General features: G+C 34.7%; 3 protein-coding genes, 1 long non-coding RNA gene and 1 other non-coding gene across 11 annotated transcripts; 4 read left to right on the top strand and 1 right to left on the bottom strand.

The window, feature by feature from the left end:
- Nucleotides 1-206: 206 nt before the first annotated feature.
- FipoQ (F-box/LRR-repeat protein FipoQ) lies at nucleotides 207-2,842 on the top strand. The gene is made up of 7 exons (XM_065299209.1): nucleotides 207-415; nucleotides 557-1,192; nucleotides 1,261-1,366; nucleotides 1,820-2,028; nucleotides 2,089-2,249; nucleotides 2,306-2,509; nucleotides 2,579-2,842. Exons 1-7 carry the CDS (start codon nucleotides 329-331, stop codon nucleotides 2,712-2,714), a joined length of 1,539 nt encoding a protein of 512 aa, XP_065155281.1. The 5' UTR covers nucleotides 207-328; the 3' UTR covers nucleotides 2,715-2,842.
- A 1,211-nt stretch (nucleotides 2,843-4,053) lies between these two features.
- On the top strand, nucleotides 4,054-7,352 carry LOC135789466 (xaa-Pro dipeptidase-like). 6 transcript variants are annotated; one of them, XR_010547573.1, is made up of 6 exons: nucleotides 4,054-4,168; nucleotides 4,242-4,279; nucleotides 4,595-6,576; nucleotides 6,620-6,805; nucleotides 6,866-7,017; nucleotides 7,086-7,352. XR_010547573.1 is itself a non-coding variant. In XM_065299307.1 (5 exons), the coding sequence occupies exons 3-5, from the start codon at nucleotides 6,785-6,787 to the stop codon at nucleotides 7,141-7,143; spliced, it is 231 nt and encodes a 76-aa protein (XP_065155379.1). In that variant the 5' UTR covers nucleotides 4,054-4,120; nucleotides 4,242-4,279; nucleotides 6,620-6,784; the 3' UTR covers nucleotides 7,144-7,352. The 6 variants fall into 6 exon arrangements, 4 of the variants coding, with proteins under 4 accessions (XP_065155379.1, XP_065155378.1, XP_065155381.1 ...); XR_010547572.1 differs by having other exon boundaries at nucleotides 4,242-6,576; XM_065299307.1 differs by lacking the exon at nucleotides 4,595-6,576 and having other exon boundaries at nucleotides 4,054-4,120.
- A 26-nt stretch (nucleotides 7,353-7,378) lies between these two features.
- Nucleotides 7,379-8,639, bottom strand: LOC135789468 (uncharacterized). 2 transcript variants are annotated; one of them, XR_010547574.1, is made up of 3 exons: nucleotides 8,183-8,639; nucleotides 8,051-8,102; nucleotides 7,379-7,935 (listed from the first exon to the last, which is right to left on the bottom strand). It is a non-coding gene; the product is annotated as an uncharacterized lncRNA (long non-coding RNA). The 2 variants fall into 2 exon arrangements; XR_010547575.1 differs by having other exon boundaries at nucleotides 8,156-8,187.
- A 764-nt stretch (nucleotides 8,640-9,403) lies between these two features.
- TRNAG-GCC (transfer RNA glycine (anticodon GCC)) lies at nucleotides 9,404-9,474 on the top strand. The gene has a single exon. It is a non-coding gene; the product is annotated as a tRNA-Gly (tRNA).
- On the top strand, nucleotides 9,408-11,117 carry Myd88 (myeloid differentiation primary response protein MyD88). The gene is made up of 4 exons (XM_065318107.1): nucleotides 9,408-9,846; nucleotides 9,905-10,425; nucleotides 10,500-10,668; nucleotides 10,729-11,117. Exons 1-4 carry the CDS (start codon nucleotides 9,719-9,721, stop codon nucleotides 11,081-11,083), a joined length of 1,173 nt encoding a protein of 390 aa, XP_065174179.1. The 5' UTR covers nucleotides 9,408-9,718; the 3' UTR covers nucleotides 11,084-11,117.
- The last annotated feature ends 272 nt before the right edge of the window (nucleotides 11,118-11,389 follow it).

Below are 11,389 nucleotides of genomic sequence, written 5' to 3'. Positions count from 1 at the left end.
GGATATTAGTAGTGCTTACGTACGTGATGAAATCACTCAAATGAGCTTTCGACGTCCAAAAAGAATAGTAAGTTATCTAAAATGTTAGTTTTGTTGAATGTTTGAATTTGCCGCCGCATTTCTGCGGCATCTGGGATTACTTCAAGTCAGAATAAGTTTGTTAGTGAAAAGCGGGGCGTCGTTTAAGTTATTTTAAGCCATTTCTGGGTACTTAGAAGCATTCGGAGCGCGCCGCGTTCCGTACGTCCGTAGAATAGTTTCAGCTCTCTTTTTGTGCGAAGCTAGCGGATTGATTTGTAATTGAAAAGTGTAAGCGCATTATTTCAAAATGGAGGGCGACATTTGGGGTCAAATGGCTATTGAAGCCAATCAAATGTACCTGGACGATGGTAGTTCATCGCCGTTTGCCGGCACGGTAAATACGCTCGCCTTTCACACCGTTTTAATTAGATATTTAGCCAGGAGCTGAATTTATTTTTATCATACTTGAGTTTTAAGTTTTTCACATTATAACATAGGCAACCAAACGAATATTATATCGATGTTTTGTTTACAGACAATTGAAAAGCTACCAGATAAAGTTCTACTAAACATCTTTTCGTATTTAAGTCACCGGGAGATTTCTGGCTTAGCAACCATTTGTAAAAAATGGCGTCTTGTTGCATACGACAGTCGTTTATGGAAGTATGTTTCTCTGCGACCGGAAATCTCTGGCCTTCATGTTGGATCTTTAGAATCGTTGCTTGCATTGGTTTCTGTTCGATTTGGACCTTCTTTGCGGTACATTGAGCTACCAATCGAATTGATCACAGCTACAGTACTTCATGAATTGGCTAATAAATGTCCCAACTTGACACATATGTTGTTGGACTTTTCTACCGCCATGCAACTTCATGACTTTTCTGAACTACAAGCTTTTCCTACCAAATTAAAGTATTTGTGTATCTGTTTGTCGGAAGTCATCTTCATGGAAGGTTTCATGAGAAAAATCTACAACTTTATCAATGGTTTGGAAATATTACACCTTCTTGGTACCTACGAAAAAGTTGAAGAAGAAGAGGAAGAAATCTATGAAGTTATTAATGTGCATAAGATGAAAAGCGCAACGCCCAACTTGAGAGTTATCAATCTGTACGGGATTAACTTTGTTGATGACAGCCATATTGATGCCTTTGGTTCCAATTGCATTCAGGTAACGTATAATCAACTTCAACATAACCTATTTTAAGGAAATTTTCTATTCCTGATATTTTCGTATAGTTGGAATGTTTGGCTGTTAATTTCTGCGCTAAAGTAAACGGATCTTGTATGAAGACTCTTTTTCAACGTAACAGAAGACTTAAGTGCCTGCTAATGAACGGTACCAGTAAGTATCAAGTTGAAATTCTAAGTAACTTTTAAATCTATTTAGGGGAAAGGGGGGCAAAGTGGGCCCCAAAAGCAAAAAAAGGGAATTTGTTTACATTTTTTCACTCGTTACACTATTTTTTACATTCTAGTTCAGTATTTAATATTAATAAGCCGTGTCTATCAAAATAAAAAAAAATTCAGAATATGGGACAAAGTGGGCCCCCACCCATAAAAATTTTGCTATTACCTTTGTAATTTTTTGCTTATATTATTTTCTTTTTTCATATCTTACTTCGAATTTGTTGTGTATAAGTTGTCCTTGCAACTTCATCTTATTTATCCAAAATTTTAGGGGGCCTACTTTTCCCCTCAATTTTTTAAGCCTCCTGAATTTCAGGGAGCCCACTTTGCCCCCAGGGGCCCACTTTGCCCCCCCTTCCCCTATACTATTTATATAACATAATTTAAGGTTTGCAAAGTGAACACCTCATGCAAGTTGAATGGGAAAAGTGTTCTCTGCAAGAGTTCGACATTACTGCAACTGACTTAAGTACAGAGTGTCTCATTGACATGTTGACAAGACATCCAGGTTTGAGATTCTTTAGTGCTGGACAACTGAATGGCATGAATGATTCTGTGTTAAAAGCTTGGATGGAACAAGGAAATCCTAAAAATCTTGTAAATATTCTGTTTTTATTCTATATTTTTGTTTATTGAAGATTTGTAATTGAATAATAGGTGGCGTTAGATTTGGATAGCTCTGATAATTTAACAGATGACGCCCTGTATAAGTTTTTGTCCAAACATGGAAGTCAATTGTGGGGATTGGGTCTTTCTGGAATGGCGCATATCACAGATTCTCTATGGCAGTCAATTTTACCCATCTTAAAGAATGCTAAGTTAGTTTTTAGTTGGTTGAGTATATAATAATTACTAAATGTAACTTTTATCTTAGAATATTCATAATGGGTACTCAAGAACGTCTCATTGGTAACATCTTAGTAGATCAACTAATGGAAAGCATTTCCAATAATTGTCCCTTAATGGAACGTATTGAATTACGTTGGGACCCGGAGAACTTACGTTTCTCTGATAAGAGTCAAAAAGCGATTGACACCATGCGTGTGAAATGTTTAAAATTGAAAGCATTAGTACTCACGTAAGCATCATTTACTGCACTTAGTTTTTGTATTAAATGTTTATTTTCTTATACATTTATTCCTTGTAGGGATGGGCGTTATTATGAAATTGTCAAAGCTAATTTTGAACGTGCTGACAGGATGACAGTGGTGCGAACATTGACCAATTGCCGAGTATCGAACTACTATTTATTGCAAAATTATAAGGAGTTTTTCTTTAATTAACATTTTCAATACATACTTAACATTAACATTTAGCCCTTTGCTTTAAATGAATGTTTAATTTAATACTATATATATATGTATATTTCTAATGGAAGGCACAGGTGATGACAAATAAATTTACGATCAAATATCGGATTTTTTATTTATATATTTTGTTATAGTCTAAGAGCCCGTGATGGCCCGACTTTCGTCATTTTAGAAAAGATGAAAATATTTCTATCTATTTACTCAACACAGCTAAGAACGATCCCCAATAATGAAACCTGGATAGTTAACAGCCAACAAAGATGTACCAATTATCATGTCAAATTCGTTATTTTAGCAAACTCCATTTTCGCATATTTTATTCGTAACATTATTATAACATGCGCTATATATATATATATATATATATATATATATATAAAAAGTGTGGCGTACATGAGAATTTTCATATATATTTTATATATAAGTACGCCACACTTTTTGAAACGCTTTGTATTTTCTGGAAGTACAATAAAGAATTCTCAGATGGCGCAACGATGCATGTTTTAACAAAAAATATTCCTGCGAGTGAAAGTCGACGTGACCAGTTGTGACGTCGCACGCAGACAGCTGTTACTTCGTGCGGCAGATAAGAACACTCCGTTGAGTATTCGTGTTTCTCATTGGTATTCGGTATATCGCTTAATATTTTATTGAATTTAGTGTTAATTGCCGTGTTTGGTCTTTCGGTAAATATTGATCGCGATTGCAATCTTCGGAAATCAATAGTTTGTGAGTTTATTACATTTTCGCGTGGATTGATCGGTTGTCGTCGGACGCCGGCCGGCAGACTTTGTGTGTGATTATAAATTTTCTAATGTGATGTCGTAAATACAAAGTTTTCGATTATTCCCATCTGCTCTTTGTGCGATGCTTCGTAGCTTCCCCCTCCAAGCATAGACGTGTGTATGTGTGTACGTGTGGGTTGAAGTTGACCGGTAGATGTTTTTGTTTGGAGAAGGAAAGTCGCTTTCTCTGTCTGTCCCTTTGTATGCTTAAATCTTTGAAACTGCGCAACGGATTTTTTTAAAATTGCGGACGTAGCGTTTTCGGCGGTGCCGGCCGGCCGCCCGGTGCGGCAAGAGCGTGCCTATAAATAGCGCGTCTAAGGCCGCGGTTTTCCCTGTAGCACTTTGAATTTAGCAGCGAAGATATTCCAAAGACAGCAGGAAATCTTCATGGTATAGGGAAAGGTGGATAGAATAGAATAGAGGCATTCGAAATGTGGGTCTTCCGTAGAATTTTGAAAATCCCATGGTCAAGACGGATGACAAATGAGAACGTTATCAGAATGATGGGAACAGACAGAGAACTCAATATTATGGACTTGTGCGAACCATTTTTGACTTCTGGCACAACTCGTTGGCTCAATGTGTTACCTGGTACCAATACTAATTCAAATAATTATGGAGAACAAGACGAAATTTATGGTAAACTTTGAGTTCCGCCGGAACTCATTGTCCGGAATTGTATAACTAATGTTTTGTATCTTCTTTATTGCAGTATCTACTCACATTTGATTTGCGGTGTTCGATACACTGGTAAAATTTTTATCATTCATAGTATCTGTTTTCCTTATTTGCAATTAGAAAATTGATATCTTTTGCGGAAATCTTTGCTTTAATAAATGCTTCAATAAAACTCAAATCATAAATTATTATTTCATGATTTAAATTTTAGTTCCCTAGCATGAACTAAAAATTATCAAATAGAATTGTATTAGTTTTGAAGATAGTTCTATTATCAGCGTTTGTGTATAAGCAATTTTTATATCGCATTTGCCGTGCGAGATACTACGCGTAATATTTTCGTCTATCATCGCGCTATCACACAATTTTGTTCAATTTTTATTGCAGGTACCGCGTCTATTGCAATTCGCGCACAAGGTTGCATGCCATCGACGCGCTGCCCGCTTTGCGCATCTATTGCAATTCGCGCACAAGATCGTGTGCCATCGACACGCAGGCTTTACGCCACACTTTACACTATGAAATTAATACTTTGCACTTATAAAACTTGCAGTATTAAGTACGTGCCGTACTCTTAATCGGCCCCTTCTATCACCCCGAGACGATACCGAGACGAGACGTGTTTTATCAATTTCTCGCCGATAGCGAGACCACAGTCCGAGTCTCGTTTTTGGTCTCGTTATTGGTCTCGTGAAATTTTTTTTTATGAAGATGATATTAGTAAAATGAGAAAAGGGCCAATATATGAAATCCAATATATGACCATCTGTGAAATATTTCTTTTATATATTCAAAAGAACAAGTCAGTAACCGAATATCATGACCTTTTTGCCTTTTTGAAAGTTTTATGAAAATTTTGTCTTTGTTTATACATCCGGGGACATATTTTTGTGTTTTTCTGTACTTCTTGAAGCAAATATATGAACAGCAAAAGTATTGTATTCCCTGGGCAAGGGTATATAATAAATCTTGTCAAATAAAATTTATGCTATAGTCCGGTACGAAAAAGTGTTCATGTTGACAATATTTTGTAGACAACTTAATAATATTGTGATAATTAATATTTTAACCTATGTATGTATTTTTGGAGTAATTAAATGACTAAACTTTTGAACTGCAAAGATCTTCAATGTTTTCTTTACACTTAAAACCATTAAATGTGAAAAAAAAATATAAGAACAAAGGCTTCACGGGTATCGCGAGACTTTTCTCGTATTGTCTCGGTCTCGTATCGCTTTTACGAGACAATACCGAGATCGAGACGGTACTGTTGATAGTCTCGTCCACTCTCGTCTCGTGTGAAGCCCTAATTGAGAATTTTCCAATCTTTCATAATCAGCAATTCGTTGATTGCTATCGCTTTTAGTTTAAAAGATATTAATTATCGAAAATTGTCGATAAAAATCATCAAGCACCCTCCCTTGGCAATTTTTTCTTAAGAATTAAAATTTTATCTCTCAGATTTCCGTTTTAACTGTTCTATCTTATAGAGAATAGTCTGTAGATTAAGACTCTGCGATCAGATCCTATTTACCTCTTTTAATTTACGAGATATTCGCGATTGTAGAAAATGGGCAAAAATTGAATAATGTCACTTTTTAGTACTTTTAGTCACGTTTATCGACCTTTTATTGTAGGAATTATAATTATTTTAAATTTTTATCTGATGGAAAATTTTCCAATTTTTCATAATCAGCAATTCGTGTGTTGCTATCGCTTTTCGTTTAAGAGATATTAATTATCGAAAATCATCGATAAAAATTATCAAGCACCCCCCCCCCCTTGGCAATTTTTGCTTAAGAATTAAAATTTCATCTCTCCTATTTCCGTTTTAACTATTCTATCTTAGAGAGAATAGTCCGTAGATTAAGACGCTGTGATCAGATCCTATTTATCTCTTTTAGTTTACGAGATATTCGCGATTGAAGAAAATGGGCAAAAATTGAATAATGTCACTTTTTAGCACTTTTAGTCACGTTTTTCGACCTTTTATTATAGGAAATATATTTATTTTATTATCTGACTGAGAATTTTCTAATCTTTCATAATCTGCAATTCTTTGATTGCTATCGCTTTTAGCTTAAGAGTTATTAATTATCGCAAATCGTCGATAAAAATTATCAAGCACTCCCCCTTGGCAAAATTCCGTAAAGCGATTTATATTGAAATTTGTGTGTGTGTGCCGTAGTACTCGTTGCGCTAAGAATTGTAGTTTTTTAATATATCACGCGAACGCGGTGTTACAATTAGTTCGAAATAATTTTCCTTGATGGGGAATTTAATTTAGTATCCCCCTGGATAGAAATGTATTGCGAGAAAATTCCGTAACGCGAGTTATTGAACAAAAGTGGCGATATTTTTCGTGTTTTGTATGCATTCTTATGCAAGTTGTATTAACTTTTTTGTTTTTAGAGTATTCACCGTACCATGGAGTCCGATGAGTTCTGCAGTAACACTAACATAAACGTTAACGCTACCCTTCTACGGTGCCCTAAATGGGTGTAACTTCTACCGCTACCTTCGTACGGTGCCTTGAATGGGAGTCACTTCTACCGCTATCTTCGTACGGTGCCTTAAATGGGAGTCTTTATGGATCCTGTAAGAATAATTAATTTAACTTATGAATATGTATATTTCGTTTACATAAATATTTTCCAGTTGTTGGATGAAGCATTGGCTAATCCTGAGATGGCCAAGTTTATCAATAAGGACCAACTGGACAGGCTCCGTGGTACTGGTGAAGTGCGTATTGAAGATGATGTTTTGATTACTGAAGATGGATGTGTCAACGGGACTAGAGTTCCAAGAACGTATGTTATATTTGGGCAATTTATAATATTTTATATTTTACTGTTCTGTTATTCATTCTGGTTTATAGTGTCCAAAAAATTGAAGATTGGATTGTCCGTGTTGATGATGATTCCAAATACGATTGAATGAATTTACAACATTTTGAAGCTGTTATTGATATCATTTTTGTTTATTTTGTTAAGTTATAAAAAGAGCATTATATAATTGCATACTATTATCCTGTTTTCTTGCTTGTATAGTTAAAAATGCTGTATATATTGAGAAATTGAGTTTGTGATGGGTGTATATTTTACATGTTTGAATAAAATTGTAGTTTTATATTTTAAACTATAAATTTTTATTGTTTTATTTGTTCCTGCGGAAAACATAGCTCGCAACATCGTTACTCCTTTAATCAATCCATAAATCCCCTAAACTTTAATGGAAATGCCACTACTAGATATGGAAAATAGTTCAAAATCCATTTTATATTGTATCAATATTAATTTTAAAAGATATCACTAGTGTCATCTATCTATGAGTAACTACTACGCCGCTATTAGAGATTACTGGAAATTCAGCCTACTCCATTTTCACACTACATATTCCATTTTTTCTATAAAATTGCAAATAGGGCCTAAACCGTTAATCAAAGCAAAAAACTTTACTAAAATAATCGATGTAGAATTAAATTATCGATCAGTAGCCGAAAACAGAATTTCAAAATTCCAACTTTTAATTTTCAACATAAAAAAGAGAAATCTTTTGCCTTTTTGTCCCATTTTTGATGTTTTTCAATAAGGATGCCATCTTGTCCAGAATTCTTCAAGGATCAAGAATCTGTAGTTCTTTGTTTCCTAGCCCTTTTAGTTGTCGAGATAATTACAATATGATGAAAGAATGGTCCTTTTACGATGTCAGACTCAGGTGCAAAATCCCTAAAACAAGCAAAAATTAATCATTCTAACATAAAAAAAAAGCAATTTTGGGGGTCAATTTGTGAGATAATCACAACAGTTATTTACGAAAATGATAAAGAAATTTAATACTTACAATCTGATGCAAGAATGGTCCTTCTACGATGTCAAACTCAGGTGCAAAATCCCTAAAACCAGTAAAAATTAGTCCCTGTGAGGCATTACTCGTACATTTTAATACTCAGTAACTCGAACTGCAAATATCTACCTCAGTAAGTCGAAGTTCATAAAATATAATGATTTCTTACTCGGGATTCCCGGAGCTCAAAACTCGTGGCAATAAAAAGGAATGTTCGGGGCTCGGGGCTTCTTATCTATTGTTTTTGTTTTGCACACGTGCAAGGAATGAATACATTCAATAAACTTTCTAATTTCTAAGAAACACAGATGTTATGTTTCTTCATTTTTGGTCACTTTTGGTTACTTGGCTCAGTCAGTACATATTTGTTTGGCTGTTAACAAGCAACAACATGAGTACTAAAAGAAAACTAACGACCTTAACTTTACGTGAAATAACGATAACGATAATCAAAATGACGATGATCAAACTGATCCAGCAGATTTAAAACCATCGGTGTCAAATAAAGAAGCAAGAGCAGCAATTGATACACTACGAACTTACATTGAAAGATGTAATGATATCGAGTATCATAATATATATTCGGTTCACTATATGAACTAGAAAAAATAATTGATAAAAAATCTGTAAATGACTTGAATCAAACGAAGATAACAGATTTTTTATCAATTATTTAAAACATAAAGTGTAAGTTCATTCATTATAATTATGTACTTGACTCTCATTTTATGTTACCTAATGTAATTTGTCATAATAAATGAAATTGTGCCTTTTTATGTCGAAATTTGATGAGTTAACTCTTCATATCTCGAAATTTTTGTTAAGTCGAAAACTTGCTATCTCGAATTTTTTTTGGTTTCCCTTGACATTCGAGTTATCAAGGTTCTACTGTATATCATTTTTCATAACGATATCGTGTATAGCGTACAGTGTTTACTACTTTAGGGGAGGGGGGGGAAGTGGGCCCCAAAAGCGAAAAAAGGGAATTTGTTTACCTTTTTTCCCTCGTTACACTATTTTTTACATCCTTGTTCAGTATTCAATATTAATAAGCCGTGTCTATCAAAATAAAAAAATTCAGAATATGGGGCAAAGTGGGCCCCCACCCATAAAAATTTTGCTATTACTTTTGTATCAATTTTTTGCTTATATTATTTTCTTTTTTCATTTCTTACTTCGAATTTGTTGTGGATAAGTTGTCCTTGCAACTTCATCTTATATATCAAAAATTTTAGGGTGCCCACTTTGCCCCTCAATTTTTTAACCGGTGGGTCACGCCGGCGTCAACGTGTTAATTAAATAGAATTTGTTAAAATCGTTATCAAGGTATTATTGATAAAGCTTCGTCAAGCATCGGTGGTTCAGTGGTAGAATGCTCGCCTGCCACGCGGGCGGCCCGGGTTCGATTCCCGGCCGATGCATCCTTTTAATTTTGCAACTATGGACACCCACTATAGGCAACTTTATTAACTGTAAATTCCCGCAGTAAATTTCTCCATTAGTCATACGTATGTGATATTGGTTTACTTCTTGATTGTTTATAATTTGTTAATTTCCATAACCAATTAACTGCAGTGAACTCCAGTGTTTGCCTTTTAGTGTAACGCAATTAGTCGTAATTATTGTAACCAACGTAACCAATGTGACTACCCTAACTTCTCAGATATGGCCCATGGAACAAGTGGTAACCTCTACAACATTTCAATTAAAGTTTTAACAACAAGAACAGTTAAACAGTTATGTGATTCGTTAAATACTTTGATGATATTACCTGCAGAAAATGGATTATTAAGGTTCAAATTAATTGCTTCTACAAGTTATCCAATATTTATAATGTATATTCTGTTGTAGAGACTGGCGAGGACTTTCAGAGCTTCTACATATTGATGTATCAGTGCTAGAAAAGCAGTCAAACCCAACTGAAAAATTACTGCAGCTAGCTCAAAGTGATGAACAAAAAAATACAATTGAAACATTGATATCATGTTTAGAAGCTTTAGATAGATTTGATGTTATTGATGACTATCAAGAATTGATTGATATAGATATAAGGCAATATATTACAATCAAACAGGATTCACTTGCTGCATCAATAGCACCAGTATGCCAAACTAAACCATATGATGCAATGGTGTTATATGCAGAGGCTGATGTAGATTTTGCATATGATTTGGTTGATGTCATGGAGAAGAATTATGACATGAGACTATTTGTAAAGGATAGAAATTTAATGGCTGGTGATAAAGAGGTACAGGCAACTATGAGTGTGATTGCCGACTTTAGTAATAAATTGATTGTGATTTTGTCACCTGATTTTCTAACTAGTCCTACAAATGAGTTTTTTCTAGATTATGCCCAAACTATTGCTATAGGTATTTAATTGTTGCTTTTTTATATTTTAAACTGTTTATTTTATTATTACTATTATTTGTTTGTTTATGTTTAGAACAGCAAACTAGGAAAATTATTCCGTGTATTCTGACGCGATGCCAGATACCCAAACAGTTATTGGGCTTGCACACATTAACATATACAACAAACAGTAGATGGGGATGTTTCTGGAACAAACTGGCAGAAGCCATTGTTAGCAGACAACCTGCAACTTCAAACACAAGGTTAGTTTCAATATATTATTTCAATAATTATCAAAAATAATGGAGATTATTTTTTGTAAGAATACTCGATTCAGCATTAACAAAGTTTACCACACCGGAAATTAGCCAGGAAAACAAACATCAACTGGCTAAATGCCCACCTGTATCAAATCATATTATTCAATGCCAAACGCCCTCACTTCAACCCACAAATTCTGCATGTGCATCTACTTCATCTCCAAAATTAGATTCTTGTGACTATTTAATAAATTCTATAGCAACAGCGTGCAATAGCACAGACGTTGAATCGAGAGAAAAATCTCGGTCAAAAAAGATGTCGTCGTTTCTTAGCAATGTGAAAACAAAACTATTGCCAAAAAGTGCAAAAAAGAAAAACAGCGAAAAGCAAAAGAAGAAAATCGCGGTTGCCTTATGAAAACTGTATGAATGTAAATAAACCTTATAAATCACTTGCGTACATTATTCAAAAATGTTCTTTTTGATGAGCCTTTTTGAGGCACTCTCAAAGGTTTTTCCGAGTTATATAAAATGTTTGTTGTATCAACGGGTTGTTTGTAACGTAGTAGATTATAGTAGAATGTGGAGTAATAGTATTCAACGTAGTATAATGCAGAAGTGCGCCTCCCTTGTGACCGGCAAATTGTTCGCGCCCGGTAAAGTAGGCCATGAGGCGGCGGCGGCGGCTGTGACCGGGGCCGCGTGAAACTGGGCCACTGTGTCG

Source organism: Atheta coriaria, unplaced genomic scaffold (assembly GCF_025399875.1).
Source record: "Atheta coriaria isolate IRGN ID8LTWV9N9 unplaced genomic scaffold, Caltech_Dcor_3.1 hic_scaffold_3_pilon, whole genome shotgun sequence".
Taxonomy (NCBI): domain Eukaryota; kingdom Metazoa; phylum Arthropoda; class Insecta; order Coleoptera; family Staphylinidae; genus Dalotia; species Dalotia coriaria.
This window is presented reverse-complemented; position numbering and strand designations above follow the sequence as displayed.

Excerpts from the sequence above, each read along its gene's own strand:
- FipoQ (XM_065299209.1), top strand. The coding sequence starts at position 329 with ATGGAGGGCGACATTTGGGGTCAAATGGCTATTGAAGCCAATCAAATG. Across the intron at positions 1,193-1,260 it reads TTGGTTCCAATTGCATTCAG|TTGGAATGTTTGGCTGTTAA; the intron begins GTAACGTATAAT and ends ATTTTCGTATAG. Across the intron at positions 1,367-1,819 it reads CCTGCTAATGAACGGTACCA|GTTTGCAAAGTGAACACCTC; the intron begins GTAAGTATCAAG and ends ACATAATTTAAG.
- LOC135789466 (XM_065299309.1), top strand. The coding sequence starts at position 6,785 with ATGGGAGTCTTTATGGATCCT. Across the intron at positions 6,806-6,865 it reads TGGGAGTCTTTATGGATCCT|TTGTTGGATGAAGCATTGGC; the intron begins GTAAGAATAATT and ends AATATTTTCCAG. Across the intron at positions 7,018-7,085 it reads GGGACTAGAGTTCCAAGAAC|TGTCCAAAAAATTGAAGATT; the intron begins GTATGTTATATT and ends TCTGGTTTATAG.
- Myd88 (XM_065318107.1), top strand. The coding sequence starts at position 9,719 with ATGGCCCATGGAACAAGTGGTAACCTCTACAACATTTCAATTAAAGTT. Across the intron at positions 9,847-9,904 it reads GCAGAAAATGGATTATTAAG|AGACTGGCGAGGACTTTCAG; the intron begins GTTCAAATTAAT and ends ATTCTGTTGTAG. Across the intron at positions 10,669-10,728 it reads CCTGCAACTTCAAACACAAG|AATACTCGATTCAGCATTAA; the intron begins GTTAGTTTCAAT and ends ATTTTTTGTAAG.